Consider the following 27,447-nt stretch of genomic DNA (forward strand, 5'->3'; position numbering starts at 1 on the left):
CATGACATGACCTCCATGCACAAATCCAGCTCCATAAAGAAATGGTTTTCCCAGCTTCTTGTGGAAGAGCTTCGATGTTCTGCACAGAGTCCTTCCCTCAACCCTATTCAACACCCTAAGGATAAACCGTAACGGCAACTGAGACTATGAGTCAGACCTGATCACCCAACATCAGTGTTGGGCCTTGCTGTTTCTTTTGTAGCCGGAATAGAGCAAATTCCTACAGCCAGGTCTCAACCTCTGTGGGGAAGACTGAAACCAGAAGTCTTTTTTTATTTCAGTTCTTATAGAAGTAAAATGTTCAGTGTAAATGACAGCATGGCCACACGGAGACTGACGCTGTGGATTGTATGAAGTGTGAGTGATTCTACACTGAGATAAATAAGTTATTGAAACCGTCATTTCAACTCATTATACTGCCAAGTTTTGTGACACAATAAAAAATAGACATTATTTATTCATGCGTAATGAAAGCAACAAAGCAACAGAGGCAGACAGCTCGTCCATAGGAAAAACATTTTATTGAAAAACATTTTCAGTTTGTAACAGACTGGTGGAATGTGTGTCATTTATCCTCACTTTGAACGTGTTTTAAATCGTTGAATGTTAAAACCATATTTTCACAGCCTGGCCATCTCACACTGCAAGGAAAGGGAGAACAGGGCTACAGCCACACGGTAACCATGACATGACTAAAGAAAACCAGGGGTAGAAAACAAATAATGCAAATATAATACTGTGTTACTTACAAACTAGACTGAAGTTAAATCATAAACGGAACAAAAAAGAAAGAAAAAGAAACTAATTCAATAAATATTTATGGTACACACTTATGGCACAAATATGCAGCAGTCGGTTTGGCAACTCTTCTCTCATTTTTTTAAAAACCAAATTACCATGGAAACAGTGCAAAAGGGGAGGGAGTGGGGAGAACATGGGCTTTCCATTGAGCGCTAGCTAAAATACATAGCAAAAAATTCAAATTTTATACAAAACATCTTACTTTAGGAGTTCATAAAAAAATGTTTTTATTGGGTTCTGGTCAATATTTACATAAGCTATTTACCAAAAAAGTAGTATGCTCTGTTTTACTGAAGTGTATTCCATTTTTCTGTACTTTTTTTCTCCATTGACTTTCCTAAAAAGGTGAATAAGGCTATTGTAACAACCCAGGATCCATATACAATACAAACATTAATGTATTTACAGTTTTTTACCTACAGAAATACGGTGCAAAATTACTGAGTCAAGTGACCAAGGGCTGACCATACGAGCAAGGCATTTTACAGTAGCCTGAGGTGCTTCTCCTAGCCTTTGGGCTAAGACTCTCACAGCATCGCTACAACATTTCATGATAGGTTAAATCAAACCTGGTCAATGTTGGGAGAGCGTTAGTCGACTGGTAGCTAAGAAAAGGACGTCAGATTCAAATAAACTAATAAGATTGTCATATTCTGCCGCAGACAGAGCAACTAAACAGCCATATCTTTGTTGTATGTGTGTGTGTGTGTGTGTGTGTGTGTGTCTTCTTTTCATCTTTTCTTAAATACCTGTTCAGGTGTGATATATATGCTTTTTTATGGTTTAATTTTTCACAGTCTACCTTTGAACTACGGCACATAGTTAAAACAGAAAAGGTTAAAATAATACTACAAATAATACAGGAAAGAAAAACGAACAGCAGGCTTGTGTGACGTACTTTGCTAGTTTTGTGTCATTTGTTTGTTGTTACATCTTTCAGTGGTTAAGAACACTTTCCATAGGTGTTTTTTTTTTCTCAGAATCGATTAAAAAAATAAATAAGAATTGCATATTTGCAGATTTTGTAGCCTCTTAGAGGCACAAACCTCAGATCATACAAGGCTTGGCTTTACGGTGAAATTTTGATGTTCTTTATGAACAAATGATGATAATGGGCTGATACATGCTCTGGGGACAGCTTAAGTCATGATTATGATCCTAAGTCAAAGATATTAACGGATGTGAAGTCACTGAAATATGGACTTGCTCAACACGCGCACACACACACGTACACACATGCACAAGAGAACATGAAAGGTGTGTATGAGGAGAGTCGGGGGCACTGGGTGTTCATGAGAATGATCCTTTGGGAGATGCTACACTGAGTGAGTGTGGGAGACACAGCTACTCTGCCCCTGTGTACACCAATGTGAGCTATTCTGGGACAGATAAGTCCACTCCCCCTCGGGGGCCGGGCCCAGGCTGCCCTCCCCTGGTCCTCGTTCCCAGGCCCTTTGTCTGTGGACGAGAGCTCATGAAAATATGGGAGATATGAAATAATCAGAAACCTAGATTGCATAATGTGCACTTCTACCATAATATATTAATATTACTTCTTTGTCTTCTTCTTCCTCTCCATACGGCCTGACAACACCTGTGCTCTATGTGTTTATCATAAATAAATTCTGCTTTTTATTTCATTTTTTTTATCTTGTTAATGTCCTTTTTTTCAATGTACATCTATTATGTAAAAAAAAAAGAGAGAAGTAAATCAAATACTCACAATATGGAAATGCTAATGGAGATTGAGAAACAGTGACAATGAAAGAAGATGTCCCTGTGCTTTTTTTCATAAACAAGAATAGGAGAGCACCGGCCACGCTGATTCTGGGCCCCGGGGCACCCTTAATCATCACTGGACCCCCGGGGGTAAACATTACAGTACCTAGAGCTGTCTCAGTCAGCTACGCTAACCTCAACTAGATCTCGGGCCTCTTCTTCACCTGATGCGAAAAATGGCAGTAAGGCGAATTGGATATCTTATTGCCCCTAACACTTTCCGGTGTGAAAAGCCCAGGTTGAAGAGAAGATGAGGCGAGCCCTCACTACCAAATCTGATGGGATACCGTTGCTCTCCCATCTCTAGCGATCACTGTGTCTCTCCCTGACTGCTGCGAAGAGTGGAGGGACCAAAAAGGGGTTAAAAGTGCTGCTCTATGTATATGAAAGTCCTCCACTCTTCCCAGGAGCCACCTGGGCAGACCTGACACACACCCTTTTCCCTGGCAAGAGTGAGTGAATTCAAATAAAATCCTCGCTCTAGCCCTCGCCACTCCTAGCCACTGTACGATAACTTGTGTTTGAACGTCACATACGATTTCACTTGTCACTAAATTAAAAGAAAACCTCTATCAGCATTTTTAACTACACCAGGATATGAAAACCAGAAAACAAAAGATCGAGAAACAAGATCAATAAATGTTGACAGTATAAAAAAAACAATTTTTCTTCCTCAAGACCTTCAAGTAACATCTGAAAGAAGTGATTTGCTGAAAGCATATCTGGGAGAAATGGAGCAAACCCACACTTAAACCCAAACAGTTCACATTGACCGGTGAGACAGTGTGTCTGTGCACGTGGGTGAGTGTGTGTGTATGTGATGGTGAGCATGTGGGTGGCAGGGTGAATGGTGATCTCCGTGAGTCGGCCAGGAAAGTCCCAGAGAGCAGAGAATCTCTCTCCGTTCTCCTCATCCAACTGGTGAATCCACAGAGTCTCTCAGGCTAGTGAGCATCAAGGGAGGGCAGCCATTTTGTGAGTTCATGGTCAGCCCATATTCTCCTTTACATCTCCTCCTCACTCGTTTTTTTTTCGTTTTTGTCTCCCCTCTCTTTTTCCAAGCAGTAGTCTCTCTTATGGTGAAGCCACAGATTCCCTCCCCTCCTCTCATGCCAGTAAACCTTCATGTTCATACATTCGTCTATCGCTCCCATCCCAGACAAAGAAAAACAACCACGCTGTTCATCTGTCTTACTCTCTGATCCCTCAGAAAGAAAAAGGGGAGCCGCATCGGGGAAGAGATGGTCCTGTCCACTTCCAAAGAGCCCCAGAGAGCAGCAGCTGTAGCCTTCTCTCTGGCCCTCCACCCATCCCGTCCGCACCCAATGGGACCAAACCAAGCTTTGATAAAGAAAAAAGTAGTGACAAAACATCAGAGACGAGGAGGAGGAGTCGACAAAGAGAGAAAGAGCGAGAGTGATTGCAGGCGTGCTTTTGGCGCCAACCGAAACTAAAAACCCGCTCTGCCCGGGATTGTTCCAGTTTGTCTCTTGCTTCTTAAATGTTCCACCTCAGACCTTGTAATAGATGTTTGCCGGGCTCTGGGGCGGCATCTCCTGAACTATGTAGACCGGGTGGCCGTAGTCGCCGCTGACCTTCTCGTAGTGCGGGCAGAAGACGCTGTCAGCAGTCCTGAGCGGGATGATGATGTCGCTGGGCTCCGAGCCATTATTGTTCCCACCGCCTCCGCTCCGTTTGGGCGTGGCCAGCGTGCTCAGAGACAGCGTGGTCGCGTGCTGCGGCGAGTGCTTGCGGTGCCGCCGGCGGTACTTGAGCAGCAGCAGGACCAGCATGATGATGATGATGATGAAAATGACGCTGCCCGAGGCGATGCCGACGAAGATGGCCACCTCGGAGCCGATGACGCTGGAGGACTTCCCATTGTTGTCATTGTCATTGCTTTCTCTGGGCGCTACACCTGGGAGACACAGGGAGGCAAACGTGAGTTAAATGGCTTAATGAGCTGCATGTTCAGTCATGTCAAGCTGTAATATAACCTGAAAAACACTTACAGCGTCAAAAAAATTCAAGAGGTCAGGGTGTGTTCAAAACAAACTGGTTTGTATGACATACCATCCAACCACGTTGGAAGGCATTACAGGGAGAGGTGAGACGCGCTAATCATCAAAATGGGGATCACAACATACACACCCAGACAATCCTTCCACAAAGGTTGTGCACACAAAGTCATTGTGTCAAGAGAGAGAACCTCTGGCCAATAGCTGCTTGAAGTGGGCTTGATTTGGGCCTTTGGAAAGCTACATGTGACTGTGGTGCATAATCTGACACCAGTAGGGTGTAGGGGAATGCTGCTCAGAATCTTACTGACGGGGCAGTGTTTTGGTCTTTTCCTGCCTTTCCCTTTCATTCATCACAATCTGTTCATCATGTCACAGTAAAAGTGTCTGGAACAGACCAGCAGCACAGCGTCTGAGAGGGAAGCCTGCCTATAGAGAGCTTTTGTATAAAGGTCACATTCGATCGGTGGCTATTCAAATTCAGCCGGTGAAGACTGCAACCTTGAAACTAGGGCAAGGGCAGCTTGATAGGAGATACAATGGCTGTGGTAGATACAGGCAAATGGCACTTAAATAAATTGCATTTTGAAAGACATAAAAAAGTGACTTCATTTTCTAACTAACAGCCACAGAGGTAAGCAAATAAGAAAGAGGGATTTTATGTCATCGTGAGGCATCCATTATGAAAACCAAGCTGTGCTCTGAATCCCAGCGATGGGCATTCTGGTTAACATCCAACACCTTAAGGGTGTTGTGTTCAGTTCTCCCCGGGACAGGAGCGTGTTTCCTATGCGTCCCTTTCCGCCGCTGTTCTCCTGAGGACCTCAAACTGTCTCTGCTGTGGTAAGGGGAGTGGATACAGGATGGCAGGCAGCCCGAAGCAAGGAACATTCCGTTGTTTTACAAGGGGATTATGCTGCCTCAGACGCTCTTGCCCACAGCACTCTGACGCCCATATGCTCCTGATAGCTGCCGGGACGGACAGCTGAGACATAAAAAAAGCAGGATACAGGAAGATGGAGAGAGCAAGATGCTGATGCCTGCAGAACAAGGTGGCAGCATGGATTTAACAGGCGGAATGGCCAATCTGCATGCTCAACGTAAAGAGTCCGGACACTCAATGAGCCAGGACACGGGAGGGAAGGAACGGGAGACTGTTAATATAGGTCAGCTTTGTTTTTGTTCTTGGCCTTCCTGTTTCTTATTTTCTAAGCACAGCTCACTGCGGAAATTGCTCGCCTGATGTTCTTGGGAGATTTTTAACTGCAATATAATAGCAGAGATAAGAGCAGGTCTGCAAGGAGCCATAGTTGTGATTCGGTGCAGAAACAAGTGCAAGTCTGTACTAAGACTTGGTCCTTAAAAAGATGGCAGACAGCGATCAGATCATTTTCCTGAAAATGTCACTTAAGCGGCAGGTTGAGGCTGGACTGGGGCCAGCGTGGAAAAACCTTATGAGTCCTTGAGAGGCTGGAGATGCCTATCAGTTTTATGGGCAACATTCAATTACTGGCTGATGAATCGCTGATCTTTCTTTCCTTCACTTTCACACGCACACCTCAGTGACTTTTGCAAACACACACGCGCACACGCACGCGCGCACACACACACACACACACACAGACACATGCACACTCATGCCTACTTAGCGCTATCTGCTCTTAGCTGGCCGAACAATCTTCTGCTCAAATGCCAAAATGTTTCGATAAATCCTCCACGCAATTACTCATTTCCTGGGATTTAAGCTGCAAGTAGGAGGTCTCACCTGGTTTCTCCAGAACGTCGTTTAGGTTGTAGGTCTCCTTGCCATCTGAGTGCTTGGGCGAGTAGGGTACTCTGGTGGGGTTGTCTTTGGGTGAAATAGGGTCAGAGGGATCTGAAAAAATGTGTAGAAGATGCCTGGTAATTAATGGGGAATTATTTTCAACTGTAGTGTATGTTTATGATGCTCATGTAAAGGGACTAGTATCTTTGTCCCTTCTGTGCTAGGTTTTGTCTCAGCAACAAACCTACATGTGACTACCAGGAGAACACAAAGAGGAAGTTTGTACAGAGTGCTTCAACAGTGCAGCCAACAGCCAAACTATCTTCGACTAGATCCACAAGTGTTTTATTACAAACGGCTCTTCATGACCCAGAAATGACTGTAATAGCCATAAAGAGTAGCTAATGGATGTTTTGTAGTTCTGTAATGGATCCATTTGGTTCTAAATGCTGCTAAAATGTCTGCCTGTATTTGTGTTGTGGTTTTAATGCTGAGCAGACTCCGACATGGTTAAATGGTCTCACTGAGCACCTGCTGTCAGAATCACTAGTACGAAGAAGTCTGTGAACAGTCGAGCTCAGCTGTACCAAACCCACAGTACATTTAGTTTAAATAAAGCCCCATGTCAATTTCCAGCACCTGTTCCTTTCTGTTTCTTTCTCAGAGTGCAGCAGCTTCGATTAATTCGAGAGGGCCAGCCCAGGAAATGGCCGCTGTGTGTTGCAGCCGTGCAACTATAATTTATGAATAATTATCGCTGTAATTAAGAATATGGGTCCGGTGTGTCTGGTGTGACTGTGTGGGGCTTACTGTACATGTAAGCCCTGCATGTACAGTGGGGGCACACACTCAGGGACAGTGTGTGCGTGGGTGTCACACACATGAGGATTATCTAAACTAGATTTGCATGTGTAGAAATCCTCCTAGTTGAAAGGGGGTATAACAGCAGTTCCTTCCAGTGCACGTGTGCATGCAAGCATATGCAGTGTGTGAGTGTGTTCCTGCTAGATTACATCTCCTGCCCCCTCGCAGCCCCAGGTGTCATGGAGACGATGAAGCAGTATGCTGCACAGCCTCCTATGACCTTATTAGGGCATTTTCTGAGTCTCACACAATTTTTCACAATGTACTAGTGCTGCATTGTGGCTGCCCGCTCACGCCCGCAAGCAGTCACCACCGTAATTCAATAATACAATACTCACTTTGTCCCACTTTCATGATTATCTTCATGGACTTGGTCTTGCACACTCCTCCCTCCTGGTTGTCGATGCCCTCCATGGTGCCGTTAGATGTAGCTACAGCAGGCAGAGAGAGAGGGACAAGGTTAGAATTAGATATCCCTGCGAGCACCTGGTAGAATAAATATGTGTCAGGGAAATTGAGTTGCCATGCCTTAAGCCTATCTCGGAAAAACAGCCAGTTCCCAAAGAAAACAGAGACACGGAGATCCTTCCTCTGAGGAAGGACATGAGTCATATCCCCTTTAATAAAATCACAATTCACCTGTTCATCACCTCAAACGCTCCGCTCCGGCAGGATATTTCGACTCCCCAAAGTCAATTAACTTGAGTAATTGCGACTGTAATACCTCTAACTGTGCTGATGGGCCTCATGAAGGAGGCAGTTAAGGGAGGTGAGGAGAGGGGAGAGACTGAGAGAAGGAAACAACGACGAGTGCCACGACAGTGGCCATCTTGGCAAGCCGCGGGAAATTCGGTGGCTTATCGTGTATTAGTACTAACGACACTCCAGAGAGAGGTAGACGATTATTAAAGAACACAATTTGGGGGATTTTAAGAAGCCCTCAAAAGCTCAGATCTGAAAAAAACCGAACTCGCTGCCAGGCTTAAGAAGAGGAAGAGGCCTGCTGACAACATGAGAAAAATTATTCAGGGGCATAAACAGAAGGGGATGAGAAAGTGTTTGAAAAAAATACGGCACTTTTCCAAAAGAGGCAGTGAAATTAAGAGAACAGAAGGAGGCGATCAATACCTCAATGGCCCCTAGATGAGAAGAGCTTAAAAGATCTGAAAAAAACATTTAAACACAGGAGAAAACAGAAGTGCACCGCTAAACACTGTGTTTAAGGGACAACAGCAGATGTTGGGAGGAATCTCGATGGGCGGAGCGAGACGTCCCACATGTGACAGGAGGAACAAAACGGGCCCTGTAAGCAGATGCTGATGAAGGAAAAAATGCACTCCTGATAAGAGAAATCTCTGCTGGTGTCAAACTTCTGCAGATGTGGCCACACACACACAGACAACATGCAAAGGCTGCCCCGCCGAAGCTCCATCAGCTGGATGCTTTCAGGCCCATTGGCCGCTGCTCCGCCTCTCTGCTCGTCTGCTTTTATCTGCGCTGCCCCTTGAGGCTTCTGGGCAGTACTGCAGCAGGCGTGGATCATTTGAGGGACAGGGAACAGGCAAGGAGGGAGGGAGGGAGGGAGGTGGGGGTGGTAGAGCTTGTGGTCTATCAGGTCAGTAACACAGAGGCTAACGAGCTGCCAGGGCTTAGCAGCTTGGCTTCCCGCCAGCACGCAGTGGCCCGCATTCACTACGACTGCCCCCCACCACCCCGACCCCCACCCCCTCCCCTCTGCTTCCTCTCCAACCTCTCCTTCCTCTTTATCCTCCCTCGAACAACACCCCATCATCCCCGGCTTCCTTCTCTCCAAGGCAGCCACCTTGCAGCCCTCTTCCCTAGACCCCATTACCCCATGAACAGACTCGGCTCCCCTTCTCAGCCCCCCCCACCTCGACATGTTCCCATTCCTGCTTTTTACTAGAAGCATTTCCATCAACTGCAGGGGAAGTGAAAGGCAGATGCCGAGGTCTTAATTGAAACGTCTTTGATAAAAATCAACCTTTGCATAGTTCATAGCTTTCTCTTCCTCCTCCTCCCCAGTTGTCTTCTTCTCTTCCTTTTCCACCCTCCCGAAAACGTCATTTTGATCCGAATCCCCTTGCTTCAATGAGACGGTGATGGGAGCGGACACAAAGAGCATGTTAACAAGGACTCCCTCCTCCCTCCCTCCCTCCCTCCCTCCATCTTGCCTCCTCTCTCCCCCTGTCTCCCTCTCTAGCTGACCTATGGCTTTTCCACTGGAGACCGAAAAGCACATTACAGACAAAGCTCCTTAAAGGCTTGTGCTCCTGTGCCTTGTGTGTGTGTGTGTGTGTTCGTGTGTAAGTGTATGTGTTCATAAACCTGTTAGCACAACACACATTGATTTTAACAATGCTGCAGGATGTCATTAACCATCTTAACACTGTTTGATTTGTAGTGATTGCTCCGATGGCGTTGTGTTTGTGCAGTTGTGTTTAAGGCGTGAGGTACGTTAGATGTGGATCATGCATGCTCAGAAGCACTTGTGCCTGAGAGGTCAGGAGTTCACGTGGTGTGAAGGGCAGTGTACTGCACAGAAGGAGCATACAGGTCTGCAAAACATAATGCTGCTTTTATCACGGACTGTTTCTTTATTCTGTCCTCCCTTCTTCTTTCCTTCTTTTCCTATTAATACATCAACATCCATTCACAGTGAAGCTAAAAAAAAAAACTGAATCTCACTGACAAGCCTCCACAAACAAGAGTTTTGTTTTTACTTGCCCGCAATGTTTCCTTGACATTTAAAAGAAGTTGTGAAAAAGACATTTGAAACTTTACATTCTTCCTCCCCTTTGAACGAAGAGTAAAACACACACTCACTATGCCAAGGCTGCAGTGCCGGCAAGCCTGACTTGGATTTAAAAAGAATGTGATTGTTGAATGGGCTCAGGCTGCCTGAAAGACTTGGCCCTCCTCAGCACGGGTAGACGAGGCCAGGCTGGACTAGCTGGCTAGAGTTAACCAGTTAATCCGTAATGCTGGCCCTAATGGAACACATGGTTCCACCAGGTTCATACAAGGCCCCTTACAAATGGATTTAGTCACCAACTAGCTGGCATTACAGCATCCAGATAAGACCTACAGACATGGGGGGGGGGGGGGGGCACAAGAAGGAAAAAGGAGAAGAAATAGTGAGGGAGATTAAGCCACTACTTGGGCTTGTGTGTGACCTTCTGCAGGGACCCAGAGAGAAACAATGAGAGAGAAACAAGAAGGACAAAGGAAAGGCTACATTGGATTTTCCTACACTGTTCAATCCATCCTGACTGTGAATTACAGAGTAGATTTACTCACTCCTTTCACACTGGCGATGTGGCTAAGATGGGGTTCTTGGGCTGAGGAAGACTAGTCCCACACACAAACACACACACACACACACACACACACACACACACACACACACACACACACACACACACACACACACACACACACACACACACACAGCACACATTCACAGCCACATACACACAGGGGAAAATGGTCATCAGGAAAAATCACTCCCGGCTGTGACAAAGTAGGCTACTGCTTAAGACCAAAGTGACAGCTTGTGTTGACACACACACACACACACACACACACACACACACACACACACACACACACACACACACACACACACACACACACACCTTCAGTCACACACAGGTCACATGCAGTCTCAAACAAATGGTAGATGTGTGTGAAAGAAGTGTCTTCACTTTTGATCTGTCTGTTACAGCCACGTGTAAAATTAGGGCTAGCAGACAACACACAAGGGCCATGTAAAGCTCGAAAAACACTGTGAAAGATGCCTCGCCAGCAATGTCAAATTCTGTGAGTATAATTAATACACAATGCCCTGGTGCAAAATAGACAATACTTGGCCACGCATAATGAAACAGAGCAAAGGCATGGCAACAGGAGCCTGAAAAGGCATCTCAAAAAGACTGATGGGAAGGGAGAGAGAGTGCATGAAAGTAACGGATGGACAGAGAGTGGATGTGTCCCAGAAAGAGAAGAAGAGAGACAAAGGCAGCTATGATCTGAACGCCGAGCATTAATTGCCATCCGTCGGGTTGCCGTGGAGCGTGAAGCCCTCATCTCAGAGCTGGGGTTACGGGCTGGTTAATACCCGTCAGCATCGCGTGCCCTAATCACCCGTGACAGGGCGCCTCTGTGTTTAGGGACCCTGGTGACCCTGAGAAACAAGGCAGGGCGAAGCTGGGTCACCCCAAATCTACTCAAAGCTGTGTTATAATCACCAATACTCTGTAAAAACCCAAACATTGTAAATCCATTTTTGAAATCCACTTAAGTTTAAGTTAACACACAATTATTACAGCAGATATAAGTGGTTTAGTTCCAATTTTGGGTGGAAAAAAAGAATATTTTGACTGAGAGTTGTGGAAAGAAATCCAGTTACATCCACGCAGACACATAGTAACACTAACTGTTGCTGAATAAACCTGTCCGCCATTATCATAATGTGATAATAATGTCACCGCCAATCTGATACTATGAGCCTGGATGTATTGGGGTGAATGAAGAACCGATAGTTTCAATCAGACTAAAACCTGAAAGCGCATTTTAAATTCACATCAAATTTAATGAGAAGAATGTTCCCCTCAGAGCTCACGTTAGATCCAGACGACCATCAGAGTAGCAGGGAGGTGACGGGACTATTTTCTGTTGTGACTGAAGGCAAAGGGTGATTAAAGTCTTGATGAAATGTCTCTGTGCATGTCTGCTCTGACTGTCAATTCAGCCATGTCCTTCTTCTGCCCTCTTTAGCTCATCATCCCTCTCCTTCTGTTTCTTCCTACCTCTTTTCCCTCTCCGTCTCTCCCTCTCTCTCTCACTCTCTCGTTAGCTCTCATTGGCTTGCGTCATTCTTTCGGGCCCCTTTCTGTACTTATTTCTCTCTCTCTCTCTCTCTCTCTTTCTCTCTCTCTCCGTGCCTCTTTAGCTCATGTTATCATCCAGCTCACTACGTCCTCGGCTGCAGGCCATGCTGCCGCAAACGATCACATCAAACTCATCTGCTCTCAGCATAGTGTGCTGCCACTTAAAAAAAAAAATTAAATCGAAGAAGGCACACAGAAGTACATACACATACACATGTGCTTGCACAAAATACACAAATGCGCCCACGTGCAGTTGCGGAGACAGAAATCTGCGGCTACACAGCGGATCCTTTTTCTACGCAAACACGCAGTTCAAATTAAGGATCACGCACACACACGCAAGCTGACAGATCCTTTTTTTTTGTTGGCCGCCTGTCTTCGCTGCAGGAGAGTACAGGATGAGACAGTCAAATGCTGAGGCCTGATGTCACAGTCGCTTGAATGCATACCCATCTAATCTAGGTCTAGCCTTGGCACAATACTCAACGAAAGGCCGCACTAATCCAATTGCTCGAGACTCTGTGGCATTGATGTGGGGGCCTTGGCAATTGTGAGAAGTAATGGAGGATTAAACGCTGGTTAATTAATTACGTATCGAGTGCTCACTCCAAAAGACTAATGAAATCCTCGCGGTGAACTTTCTGAGGCGGTGTCACACTCAGATGGATCTTGGACAGCACTGCTGGGGGGGAGGTGGGGGCCACACACACACACACACACAAACACACAAACACACAACACACACACACACAGGCGTAAATAAGATGGAGATTCTTCCATGTAGGGAAAGTCAAACCATAAGTTTATATGTATGAATTCCCATAATTTAGTCATCCTACACATAGACACACGCAGTTCCACCCACAGGCAGAGACACATAGGCTCACTCCAACACTGCAAAGTATAAACAACCATGAGTCTGACTCCACCTACGCCCACCTCTGAGCATTTCTCTCATTCGGTTTCTTTTGTGTGTGTGTGTGTGTTGGTGTTGTTTGCGCCTTCCTTCCTGGTGTTTACACATGCAAAGCTGGAGCGTCTCCAAGCGTCCGATTCAACAAAATAGAAGGAGTACACAACACGGCGCTGCGATGCAACTGCAGTGGGCTGTTAAAGCTGCAAGAGCGGGGCCAGAGCTAGCCAAGAAGAGGCAATTAACAGCAAAACGTGACACACTTCGATGGAGAAACAGCTTCCTCTCTCACCTCTTTAGGCTACACATTAGCATTTTGGGTAGCTGGGAAGGGAGGCCGAATGGCTGGGTTGTGGGGGGGTGGAGGTGTGGGGATGTTGGTGGAAAGGGAATTTGCAAGAACAGCAAAATTAGATTTTTCCAACTCGTCTTTTTAAAGTTCCAGAATTTAACTTTCCCACTTGCTCTTTCTTTTCAATCTTGTCGACTTAGCAGGCTGATGAAGAGTAGGGGTGTTAACGTGAGGCGGTGAGAAATGAAATATTCCCGTCTGCTCAGGCTCTGATAAAGAACCACAGAGAGAAATAGGCCTTCTAGATGTGTAAGATGGAGTCAAGAGGACTGTTGTTGTCACAGGGCATCTGTACTGTTACAGCTGTGTGTGCACAGAGAAGATGCTTCAAGCTGTGGCCCCAGCTTCCCGAGGGACTGTGTGTGTGCGTGTGTGTGTGTGTGTGCGTCTATGTGTGTTTGTGTATGTGTGTGCATTATCAGCGAGAGCGCTTGTTTGCCCTCACACGCATGCATCTGCCTGTCTATCTAAACCACATGTACCCCTACATGTGTCTGCGCTGGTCTACGACGGTCTTAGTCCATGTTCTGCATCAACCTGAACTCATCCACCTCTTCCCGATACTGATTCTGATGCTGATCCACCACACTGTGATCACATTCAGCACCAGGAGAACCAGGGTAAGTAAACACCAGCCTCAGCTCGTCAATAATTAACTGCGCTGTTTGGGTGGAGGGAGACAAGGGGGGTCGCGTCTGCGCCTCTTCAGTCAGAAGCCTTTGTAGTCTTTGAGCACACACACACACACACACACACACACACACACACACACACACACACACACACACACACACACACACACACACACACACAAACATAAAAAACACATCTTATGGTTTAACCGGCTCCTGTGGGTGTGGATGCTCGTGCACGCCCTGCACAGGTGTATTTACACGTGCAGCCCCCCCACCAGTCAGGTAGCTCCAGATACTAACATTTTCCAGCTAAAATGTGGTGTCATTTTGTAAATTCATTAACCTGCATTATTTGCCCCAACAACATGTCTCCATATAAGCAGCTGTTGGACTCAGCGAGACCTGCCCCGTCGTGTAAATATCCTGCAGCTATGACACATTAGTGACAGAGCAGCCACTGCTGACGGTTTGCTTTTAAACTATCTTCAGCAGAACTGATTGAGCATAATGTCTGGGTGAACCTGTTTTTCTGAAACAGCTGCTTGACAGATCTCTCTGCGGGACTTCTGGGTGCCGCGGAGCTCGGAGGACATTTCAATTTACAGGAGTCAGCTGCTGTGGCTAACGTGGGATTTATACAGTTCAGTACAATTAGTTGTTACCTTGCACATTTGTTTTGCAAAACTCTACCTCCTACAATAGACTGTTTGGCTGCTTCCCGCTCCTCATTCATCCTCTCTTCACTCTCCTTTCTTCCCCTTCCTTCTACTCAGTCAGAAATATGGCCTTCCCCTACTGTGACAGCTCACAGATGGCTGTGGCAGAGCCTCACAGATGGTCCTATCTGCCCCCCCCCCCATCAGAACCACACAGATGGTTCAGTCCACCTCCCATGTTTTAAACCAGGGGGCCGCCGCTAAACCCCATCAGAACTTCCTCCCAGGACGGTGTCAGTGCATCACAGGCAGTCAGCAAAGCAGAGTGGCCACGTCTGCACCATGAGACTGAAGGGGGACTGTGGAGAGTACGGGCTGACAAAGGTCTCACTACTAAGGACCCTTAAGGGTTCAGTGTTTGTCCATACGCGTATAAAGGCATCCATCAGAGGGGTGTGGGATTCAACTGGACCTTCATTTTTTTTACCTTTGTGCTCATGAAAAAGAAAAGTAATCATCAGACCAAGTATAAGTACTTACATTTGAGTACTTGCTGATATCGAGTAATGTATACTTAATACCATTACGGTTCTAACGATGACTTTGAAATCCTGTTTTTCTTTCATCAGTCGCTCACTCTCAGACTGTAACAAATTGAATAAACTACGTGATGTTTTTGCTGACATTTTGACATTGAACATTGCAGTAGGAATGTTTAAAAGCCTAATTACCCGTTTAACTGTTCTATCAGAAAAAAAAAAAAGAAGAAGAAAAATAGCTAAACTCAGAGGAGTGGCTTGTTAATGGTGAATTCACACTAAGCGCTCCTGAGCCGGAGTTGTTAAGGTCAATCATGATGATTCACTTTAATCATCAGCTGGCTGACAAGCAAGAGCCTAACGTCGTATATGAGCACAGTATCAGACCCCATATCTGTATCGTCCTTTGGATGGCCTCAATCTGTTATGTTCCTTTCAAATTGCCGATGAATTGTCTGCAATTTTCCCCTTAACCTCCACGTCAACTTGCATTCATGGGAAGAGAGCAAGAAATAATTGTATTTGACTCAGCAATTCACCACCTCTGTTTGACCAGTGATGGACCAGAATGAGAAAAAAATGTACAACTACACAACTATTCAAGGTATTTCACCAACAGCTGTTCTTAAACCTTTCTAAAGTGATAGGAGGCTGTTTTTCCCTTAATTAATGCATGGCCTAATTTACGATCCCTTGAGGGGGGGACATGTACTTACAGATGATGTAGTAGTCTCTCCCCCTGAAGAACTCCAGGCCCCATAGATTAGGGCTGAACTCCTGAAACTTGAGGGTGAACTTGACGTCCTGGTCGGGTTTGACGCAGTTGAGCAGTGGAGTGTCGGCCTTGGTGATGGTGCAGCTCTCCAGTTGCTCCCTAGGCACCATGTATACCTTGTAATACTCCACGCTATCGCTCATCCCGCCATCCACGCGGGGGCACACAATGTCCAACTTATCCCCGATCTGGGGGTACAATACCACGCCTTGGCCTGGCACGAATCTGAAAGGAGATGCAGGGAGGCGGGGAGCAAGAAAAAGAGGATATTAGTAAGCTATAGAAGAAAACGGATGATAAGTCATTCATTATGCATTGCGGATTGGAGTGTTTGCTATTGAGCCTCTCCATATCTTTCAAAAAGAGACAAGTCAGCTTAATTATTGATGTGGTAATTACTGATTGAGTCCATTCATTTTAGATGGTGAAAGATAATCGAACGCGTGATGTGTGGACATGTGTGTGTGTGCATGTGGTGCAAAGTGAACCCATATATGGAATGAAAATCGACAAATTTTCCTCAGCATTGTGGCAGTGAGAGAAGAATAATGAACCGGATGAACGAGTAGAAGACGACGTGCTTCCACGGTGCCAGGGAAATGGCAGAAGAGTAACAGCATACAAAACAGAAAAATTAAAAAACAATAAAATCCCAGCTTGTTGAGGGGAAATCACAACAGAGCTACAGCAGAAACGTGCACACAGACAGACAGAGGGCTGGAGGGGTTCGTCTGGGAGTGCAGTTGAATTTCCCTAAATTCTTCCCAAAAGCAAAATAATGTTGCCATTTAGTCTCTGAGTACTGAGAGCCCCTGCAGCATTTCTATGATTGTACACGTTCTCTCACTCACACACACACACACACACACACACACACAAAAAAACACACACAAACACACACACATTCACAGTTGGAGCTGGAGTTGGAGGTGAAACCTTGTATTTATCTGCTAAACCAATTTTCCCCACGCTTGGATACAATTTGAAATGTTAACCACGGATTCCCCGGAGGCATTTTATGGCATACTGTGAATACTGGTGCAAGTAAATAGACAGGAATGCAACGCAACAACTGACTAGTGAAAATGATGGGAATATCTAGTGCCACCGTTCAGGTTTAACGTGTGGATCATTATGTACTTTTGGTTCTGTGCAATGTGTCAGGTGGGTGAGCAAAAACAGTGGAGGGTCTTTCTTTCTTTACCCCTGTGAACTAGAGCTGGAACAATTAATTAATCTATTAGTTGATTGACAGAAAATTAGAAGGGAACAATTATGATAAGCGACTAAGTGTAACTGCTGCTCTAGTTTAAAGTGATAGTAAACTGAATACCTTTGGGTTATGGACAGTTGGTCTGATAAAGCGAGACATCTGACAATGTCGCCTTGAACTTTTGGGGATTTGTGACAATTTATTGATTAATAAATCAAAAACATTACAATTACAATAAACTATAATCAATTACTGCAGCCCTATGGTGAATGTACTATAGATAAATGATTTGGAAATTCATTCAGTCGGAAAAACAGTTCAAATTGAATACCCTTATAATTATATAAATGACAGAAAAGCAGCAAATATTCACATTTGAGAATCCTGAACAAGCCAATGTTTGACATGATAACTTGATACTGATAACTACAGTATCAGGTTATCATAACGATCAATGATCTTCTGATAATCGCCTTATCTTTTCAGCAGTAGTTGGTTCTAGTTGGGATTTAACACCTATCAGCTTTATAGAAATATAAACATTCCGACTGCTCGCTCTCACAGAAATATTTTTTCCTTCTTGCTCTCTCTATCTCTGTCACACACTCACTCTTTGTCTGTCAAACGTACGGTCACAGACACATGCATTATTTCTCCTTCCTTCTCCGACAGCATGCATCATCTTCTTTGCTTCCGGCATGAGCTTGTGCACACGGATACACACAAGCAAGCGCTCACACAAGCACACGCTCACACAAGCACACGCTCACACAAGCAACGCTCACACAAGCACACGCTCACACAAGCACGTGCTCACACATGCATGCGCTCACACATGCACACACAGCAGCTAACTAGGCCGAGTGAATATTTTTTTCTGCCCCCTGGGGACACACTCAGCGGTGGTACAGTGTGCCCAGTGACGGACCTGGGGATAGAGAGAGAGAGAGGGAGAGAGAGGAAGGGTATGTATGTCTGTGCATCGCAGCGCCATCTGGCATCATCTTATCATCTATGAGTGTGTCTGGGCGGGGGGGGGGGGGCAGAGAGAGAGAGAGAGAGAGAGAGGAAAGGTCCTTTGAAAAGCTGTGGGGGGGGGGCTTCTCTTCTACACAAACACTGTGCAGCTGTAGGTGTACGCGTTAACCTCGTGTGCGTGGTTGCAAGCATTCATTCATGCATGCAAGTGGGCATGTGTGTTTATACAGGGGTGAAAGCATGCATGCATGTGCTTATTACATCTTTCTGTGTTATGTGCGCGTTTGCGTGTAAGTGTGTGTGTGTGTGTGTGTGTGTGTGTGTGTGTGTGTGTGTGTAGAGTAGCTTGGGATGGCCATTATTTAACCAAAGGATTAATCTAGATGTGTACTTCAGTCAGGGGCGTAAATATAGACTGCCCTGGGGCCCATGGTGTGGGGGGGCCCAAAGAGAGAGCGGGCCCACTAATACTCTGTGTCTTTTAATACCCATACTACCATACTTTTCAGGATGCCAGAAAATATGTAGTATGTCCAAATACATAGTATGTCAAATACAGGATGCCAAAAATACCTTGCAGATTGCAAGCAAGCATGATATTCTGACTTTTCTGACCAAACATCCTCTGTGCAGCAGAGAAATGAGCAAGAGTAAGGCTGTATTCCAAACCAACTTCTATATGCTACTGACTTACGCAGTGTGTCACTTATGAATCGATTTCTTTTTGCACAATGCTTAGCCTACTTTAAGCTTTAAACAAGCTCTTAAAGCACTGCACCAAAAAAACAGACTCATTCCACTATTGCAATATCACCGAATAATACAACTCGATGAGCATTAAAGTGTCTTTCTTTTGTGTATGAACAATACTTTATAAGATACAGCATGGTTTAGCTCCCCCACCTCTAAAACATTTCGTTCTCAAAGCTCATGGTGAAATAGGACATCAACACAAGAGAGAGTGAAAATATAAAACATTGCCCATCAAAATGAGTATATTTGTTTTAGTCAGTTTAAAACTCATGTTAAGAAGGGTCATGTTGTCTCAAGAAGTGTGTCTGTGAGCGTGAGCGGCCGGCTGGTAGGCGAGCTACACACACCGATAACCACAGGTTCATTTTATGATGGACATTTGTGTTGTGATAAGAAAAGCCTCTGAAGGCTGGTGTGTGGAGAGAGTGGTTTTAATACAGTCTGATTCAGAGTTAGACCACGGTGATTCAACAACATGGGGAATCAACCTCAAACTGGTGCCATTTGCTTTATATGCCCTCGACAAGGCAGACGCATCTCCATCATCGGTTTTCATTTTTTGAGATTAAAATAGTCAGTAGCAATCTATAAAAAAAAAAAAGATATGTTTATTCTAAATAAACAGAGCTAAACAATTTTTAAATAATATAATTAAATACACCTGACAACCATTCATATCTTGTTTTGGGGCTTTTAGAAGCACTTATGAGCTGACACCTCCCCTGCTGGAGCTGCGCTAAGGCACTGGTTGAAATATTTTTGACACAATAAATTAAAATGTCTTCAAATGTAACTCACAGCGATAAGAAGTCAAACTGTGACACACACACACACACACAAACACAGGCGCAGGCCCACACCTACTGCACATACAGATACATGGTGAACAGGTGAGTCATTTCTGACGAGACATTTCACCAACACCTTCCTGACAATACTGTCAACCAGGGTGTCGGAGCTCCTGCTCTGCTAGCATGAATGCTATCTCTGCAGGAATTGGGCTACTTGCAGGAGGTCAAACATGACTAAACCTACACGAAGCTAACGAACGGATAGAACTGCATGACGCACACACACACACACACACACACACACACACACACACACACACACACACACACACACATATGTATATACACATGCAAGAGCTAAAGCAAATGGCCCCATCTCTTTCTGCCCCTGTTCCTTTCACATACAAAAACACTGTTTTTTCCTGACAGAATAAGAGATACGCTATCACAATGGCTGTATCCTGTTCTTTCAATGCCTTTACAATTCAAAATTGAGATCTGCCTTGGCCAGGGGCAAAAAAAGACTAACACACAGCATCCTCTCTATTACACTCTTGTATTTTAGCCAGTTGATTTTATAGTAAAGTGCAGTATAATGAAAGCATGCAATAGATGTTGACAAAGAGGAGTAAAACAGTTGGGATGTGGGTTTAAAGATAAGCTGCCAAGAGGCTGATTGAGGGCAAACATGAGCTATTCTGGATGGTCTCCTCAGAGAAAACACAGAGGGAGGGGAATGAGAGAAGAGATGAGGACGGGGACAGTGTCACGTTGGACACTCATTCATCAACGCCTCACTCCTGCCCTCCGTATCCACGAGTACGCTTTGCGATGGCCGAGTGTGTGTGTGTGTGTGTGTGTGTGTGTGTGTGTCGGGTACCAGACAACTGGACCAATGGCAGCCATTACAAACACCAGGTACACAAGGTCACGCAGACAGGGGGAGGAGCCTGGTGCAACTCCTGAATAGATAGCAAGGATGAATAATGGGAGTGGGGGAACAAACAAAAGCTAGCCATCATCATGATTGTAGATGCATTTGACCCCCACTATGCTCTAAGCACCCCCCCCACCCCACCCTCCTAAAAGACCCTTCTTTAGTTAGATTTCCCCCACCATAAATATTCCTGTATCAAAGAGCTGAGCGGCCTTTATCACAGCACTAGTCTGGAGACATGAGACGCATTAAAGGCTGATCAATCACAATGTAAAAGATTGTGATGAAATGAAGAGACATTAATTTACGCATCGTGTTCACAGTGGTGGTTGTCCATTAAATACCATTAACCCTTTAACTGTTTAAGCTCTTCATCTTGTAGAACTTGAGTAGTGACATGAATATGAAAATGTAAAACAGTATTTCATACTGAAAGTGGAATATTTGCTGCGTTTTCTAGACTCCTATCCGTAATGATATGAACTTTACAGACAAAGTGTAAAGAAAACACAAAACAAAATAACATCAGCTGATTCTGTCTAACTTAAAATAATTAAACAAAACAATGTGAATATGTTGACAAATTATTTTTAAATTTCAGAGCAAGAAAATGTTATGTTAGTTGCACTGTAGCGTAGCGGTGAAGCAGATAGTTGATTAATCAATTAGTTGACCAAGTCAGTTTTTTATTAATGATTAATTGTTGAAGTTATTTATTAAGCAAAAATAACAAACATGTCCTGGTTGTGAGGAAATGCTGCTTTTGTCTGTTTTATAGACTTTTCTATGACTTTTGTCTGCGTTTGAGGTCATTTTGCTGTGTGAACTTGTAACATTTCTCTATTTTTTTACTATTTTACAGACTTAAACAAGTAATCAATTACTTATCCGGCGGGTATAGACTGCAATGTTTATACACCATTTATATTATATACTGGAAATTGAATGTGGAAGTTTTAAAGAATTTGCTACTGCATTAAAAAGGTTTACACTTGACTTGTAATTTCTGTTAACTTTGAAGATTTTTCACCAAGGTCACTGGTGCACGATTTATTATTTAATAATTAATAAATAAACTATTCAGTGCTTTTAAATCTATGTATTTATTTGTATGTATTTTGTTTTATAAAGTTAGGAAAGCAATGTTCTAGTCAAGTTTCCATACACATAAAAGAATGATCCCAGTGTCATCCACACAGTTACATACAGCTCAGTAATCAAACACGTATCGGCTGATACAAAACTCAGGTATCAAGATCAATATTTGTACTAAAAAAAGTCAGATTGGTGCATCCGTAAAAAATAATGGACATCATTATGAGCTGCAGTCCAGTTTTTCTGTCATGACATGCATCTTTTGTCCTTCCCCACAGGGGCAGCGCTGCTCAAACAGTGCCTTCCCACAGAATGGAGAAGGACAGACAGCAACGGAGAGACGTACAGTGGCACTCTTCTACTCCCTTCTCTCATCAGTGTTTATCTGACTATCTGCCCTCCTCTATTCCGCTACAAACAGACGCACTGCTCGGACAAAGCCAGCGGGAGAGAAGCTGTCGGCTCTATCAACGGCCCTCGCTTCTTTCATCTCCAACTGAACCGTCGGCCCGTTTGGTTGAAAAGTGAGAGGAGCCACAGGTGCCTGAACTCTCTCCTCAAAATATCCACGTCTCTGTCAGAGCTGGAAGTAAAGGCTTTTATTATTATAACGGTGATGGTATTCATAATGAAACAGCAAAAATCAGACAGCTGCCATTTTCTCCTAACAGAAAGCCCTCGATGCTTTTCTTATGAAGGTTATAAAGCAAATGACTTGTGCATTGTGATGGCTGGAACACGAGAGAGACAACACAAGCATCGATGCAGTAAATATGAATATATTGGTACATATTGAAATTTGGAGTTGTACATTTTAGGTTGAGGGTACCCTTCAAACCAAATGTCCGTCTCTTCTGTATGACCAACCCTGCAGACACTGTGAAGTGAGTCAATTTGCCGCTTGATAATTTATCTTCTAGCCTCCTTTCGTCACCTTTAAGTTGGGTGTCTTTTTTAGTGATTGTGGGGGGGGGGAACTGTAGACCTACTTCCTGAGGTTATGACCGCTGCATCTGTCGCCATTAAAAACAAAAAAACAAACAAAAAAGTTTGATCTCTCCTCTGTGATCCTCTGAATCTCCGAATAATAACCCCCTTCATTCCTCCTCTTGTGTCTCTTTCAGGCTTTTTATTTAAACCACTGGACTGCTGGATTTGCTTGTGACAAAGCCGAGCACCAGTGTGAACCCCAGTCCCAGTCTCCCTCCGTTCTCTTCCTGTGGTCCCAAAGATATGAGAGAGAACAGAGTGAAAAGGGGGGGGGGGGGGATATTTACTACAAATCAAGAGCAACTGTTTGACTCTGAAACTGCAGCTGCGGTGCAGGGATTCATTAGGGCGGCAGACAAAAGAGGCCGAGCCGGGAATAGTGAGGGTTAATCCGCCCCGCGACTCTTCACAGCGCGTCGGCTTTGGCCCTCTGTCGGCCGAGGGGACAGTGGTCCTCGTCCTCTCTCTGGTTCTGTCTGCTCTACCTTTCATCCAGTAATCCAGGCCTATGAGTTCTGAGCGGGCCTAGACATAATTACCCTCCACGCCCCAAGGGGCCCCGACGCTATCGTCTCTCTTTCCCTTCCTTCTCTCCCTGTTCTTTTATTACAAAATCTTAATCATCAACTCTTCTCTTGGCAGTTATCATTAAAAAGCCGCGTCGAGACCCCTATAACCCCGGCAGTGTGAACTCTTGTGTTTCACTTTCTCCTCTTCCTATTTTTCTCCTCCTCGCCATCCATGCCGATCGATGTAGCTAAATTAAAGCAACTGATCTCCCTCTCGCTCGGCTCCGGAGAGAACGGGCAAAATTAGAGGCACCGTGGGGGTTATGGAGGGAGGGCGAGTCGGAGGAACGGGAGGGTTTTCGTCGCGACATTAAGCACAAGGCCTCGTCAGTCATTCACAAAAGGGGACCCACAGAGGTGCCCCCCCGTCACTGCCCGGTCACAAGGGGCCTTTGGGCTTCTATGTAATCTCTTAATGAACTGCAGTGGAGGAGAGGGAGCGCTCCTTTTACATAAACCATGTAAAGCAGGCCTCTCTTTTGTTTCTCCCTCCCAACTACAAAATGGATTACCACAAGAAGGAGGTGTGTGTGATGGGATGGTGAGATTGGTTGGGGGAGGAGGGGGAGGAGGCGGTTGGGTCATTCTCTTGTTTTTTTTTTTTCAGTAGTAGGTTCACGCATAAGGGCAGTAAAGTAGTAGAGCGCAAACAACAATGAAGTTTAATCGAGACAACCGAGGGCCCTGTGGAAGTTTTTTTGGATAGATGCACACACACACACACACACACACACACATACATACACACACTCTCAGCACGCAGAGAGACAGAGGGGGAGAGAGCCGGGCTGTTTCTTTATCCTCTCCCCCAGACTGCACACACAAAGACGGGCCCACAGCCTTCACATTTCTGACATTCATCCTTCCCTGAATAGTCGAAGAGGAGGACTAACGCAAACCGAAAGAGAGACGCACACAGGCAGGAACAACTCGGGCTGCTGAGCATAATGCTGACCTGCTGAATATAAAGATGTTCACTTCTGGGTTTCACTGTTACCAAGGAGGAATAACTGACACACAGGCATTGAGGACTTCTAAAAGCTGTGAAAAGGGATAATTCACTCATGGAAAAAAAGTTATTTATCAGACATAAGCTATATGGAAAAAGGAGAGGCACGGTTTTCCATCCCGATCTCAAACAGTAACTTGCCTGCTCGTCCTTGGTACTGAAAAATCTGGAAAATCATTGAGAGAGAAAGAAGTCTTCATGTGAAACCTTCCATATGTGTTCAGTTCGTAACAAATACATTTGTTTCTCTGGGAGAAGTCGAACAACAAACCAAAGTTTTTGTTCTTGACGTGCTCTAAAACAAAAGAGGCACCTTACCCGGAAAAAAGACAGAGGTGACCGCTCACACAATGATATCCCCCCCCCTCTGGCCTTTTACCTCTGAACTCTTCGCCCAGACAGAACAGAGCTAAGAATGCGCAAATGCACACACTAATTCTGCGGAATGCCCGCTGCATTTGTGGCCACCCGAGGCCTATACTTGCTCTGGGGCAGGACGCAATTTTTCTTTTTTTTTTTGTTTATGGTTCTGTCCTCCTTTTTAAAAGTCAAAAGTGAAATGACATTCTAACTCGCAAGAGCTGCAGCTCCAAGGCGGAGAATGTTTCATGCTCTTTCTATAAGAAAGGCATTTTAAAAAGCACAAAGGGACTTGTTGGGTGATCCCAATCGAGAAAGGAAACTGAAGTCTATATCTAGCATGATATCGATTTCATACATTTCTGATATGAATATTTATTTTATATATATGTACACACACACACAGTGCTCTGCCACTTTGCATTGGGAATCTCACTACACATGAGATTCACATGAGGTGTTTTTTTTTTTCACCTTGTCTCTATTAAAGACACATGGTCATCAAATGGCACTGTATGTCGGACACAGCAGCACAGGGGCCGTTCGGACTGGATGGATGTGTTTTGGAAAGTGCAGCCTCAGCCTCAGCTGATATTAAAATATTAAAAGCACTGTATTGTTTCATGATGAATAAGCACAAATGAATGCAGTCATCAGGTTGGGACCGTCTGGGTCCAGATGGCTGTGGCAGTCAAGAGGCTGGAAGGCCGAGAGAACCCTCTCCCCTCAGGACACCGACGACGGACAAATGAGAACCGAGTTAACCCTCGTCTCCAGCAGCAACACACACCTGTTAGACAATCACACCGTATGCATTTGTGTGTGCATGACTCTAAGGTATAGCAGGATCTCTGTCTGCAGCGGAGCCAAAAGCTGCATTATTGAGTGGGGAGTTGGGAGTTTGGCCGTGACCAAACGGCCACAAAGAGGGGCGCCCCCCTACCCGGGCTGTAGAGGAGGAGAAAGACACCTTTTTATCTGCAGGAAAAAAATAACCGCCTATCTTGGTCTGTGTGTTTGGATATTTGGAAACGGCCTGTCTAGATGTATTTAGAGTGTTGAATGTGATGCACAAACCGGCAGGAAGGCGAGGATAAAGGAGTATTGGGGGCCCGTGTGTGTCCATCTCATGTTTTTTTATTTCCCCCCCACCGGTGACCATGGCTAACGCATTATTTATTTATTTATTTATTTAAAAAAAAAAAAACACACACACAAGTGTTTGGTGCCGGCATCCTGAAAGCATCCACCCGAACCGCATCCAGCATCCAGCCTTCTGTCGGGAGCAAATGGCGGGTTGGAGGCGCACGACGCTCCGTTCAAAGTTTTCGTCTCATTCACCCATATTTCCAATATAATCCAACCCCGAATTCGGCTCGTTAATTAATTATTTCTTTTTTTTTATTATTATTTCTTTTTTTTTTTTTTTTTACACACAACGTATGGGTCAGAGGCCCGGCGGTGCGTCTTAACGGCTCCACGAAAGCATCGGCCACGTCGGGCACAGAGAGGACCGATTTCTCAGCAATCTGTTCTGGATGTAATCTTTCAATTTATCATTAATAGCGGGTCCCAATATTTGCATTCTATGGAAAAAAACACAATTGCGAAATTATAAGCGGGGCCCAGCTAATGAGCTCAACACAGTTCCAAAGGTCTGCCTTTTTTTTTTTTTTTTTTTTTAATTGATTCGGAACTGTTATACAGTCAAGATATCAAGTATAATAACGCCTGTCGGAGTTTGTTATCGACCGAAGAAACCCGAAGCTGTAAAGTGCACCTTCCAAGTGTAACTGACTTTCAAAAACAACCCGAAATGAGCCACATGCCGTTAAATGAAGCACATTTTGGGGTGCTGAGTGCCAGCATGACGCACGGCCGAGCGGGCCCTGAACGTCGCCAACGAGACGCAGACGGTTAAATCAGTCAGGCAGTGGAGCAATGACGCTAAAACACAGCCTCTTCCACCCCAGACAGTCGTCGTGGATGATGGCTTTATCATTGTGTTTTTACCCCCCGATACTTCTCAGTAACACCAAACCCCAAACTCAGTTCAAACATGTTGGGAGTGAAGCTGCAGAGCCTAGAGCTCCAACCAGAGAGGTTCTCAGATGATCAACTATGATCATACATAATCATATTATGTCATATGCAACTATGTGTTTATATTTTTGAGAAAATATTACTTTCGGGGACGCGTTTCAAACAGATCGAAATATATCGGTGTGTGGGAAAAAGGACTGTAGGGAGAACAGGCGAATATGAATATTTTGAAATCACGCTGCTCTGAGTGCTCTTTGTTCCACTCCATATTTATTGAATTGATAAGTTGTTTTAAAAAAAATAAAATACCTAATGTTAACTCTTGTTATCTTACGCATTAAGCCAAAAGCATGCAACGTTAAATTGCCGGATTTTTTGTCCCAAGTCTGGCATGAAATCGTCGCCACACGGGAAACCGTACGGGCCGTTTATCAGCTGCGCCTTTTGGGTCTCCACTTACTTGGTGTTTGTTGTGTTCCAGTAGATGGACTCCAGGATGATCGCCCGGCACAAGTCCACTTTGAAGGCAATAAACAAAACTCCGAAATAATATCTCCACATCGAGTCCCCCATGGTTAGCCTGCGCGCCTCCGGTTAGTGCACAATCCTCCTCAAGATCACCAAATATGTCCACAACAAAAAAACCAGGCTCTCCAGAAAAAAAAGGGCTTGACCGCGGCAATATCTTAATATCTTATATCC

General features: G+C 44.8%; 1 protein-coding gene across 1 annotated transcript; it reads right to left on the reverse strand.

The window, feature by feature from the left end:
- Window positions 1–522: 522 nt before the first annotated feature.
- Window positions 523–27,368, reverse strand: efnb2a (ephrin-B2a). Its single transcript, XM_054615222.1, has 5 exons — window positions 27,206–27,368; window positions 15,949–16,232; window positions 7,566–7,658; window positions 6,364–6,474; window positions 523–4,498 (listed from the first exon to the last, which is right to left on the reverse strand). Exons 1-5 carry the CDS (start codon window positions 27,316–27,318, stop codon window positions 4,092–4,094), a joined length of 1,008 nt encoding a protein of 335 aa, XP_054471197.1. The 5' UTR covers window positions 27,319–27,368; the 3' UTR covers window positions 523–4,091.
- Between the last annotated feature and the right edge of the window lie 79 nt (window positions 27,369–27,447).

This window comes from Anoplopoma fimbria, chromosome 16 (genome assembly GCF_027596085.1).
Source record: "Anoplopoma fimbria isolate UVic2021 breed Golden Eagle Sablefish chromosome 16, Afim_UVic_2022, whole genome shotgun sequence".
Taxonomy (NCBI): domain Eukaryota; kingdom Metazoa; phylum Chordata; class Actinopteri; order Perciformes; family Anoplopomatidae; genus Anoplopoma; species Anoplopoma fimbria.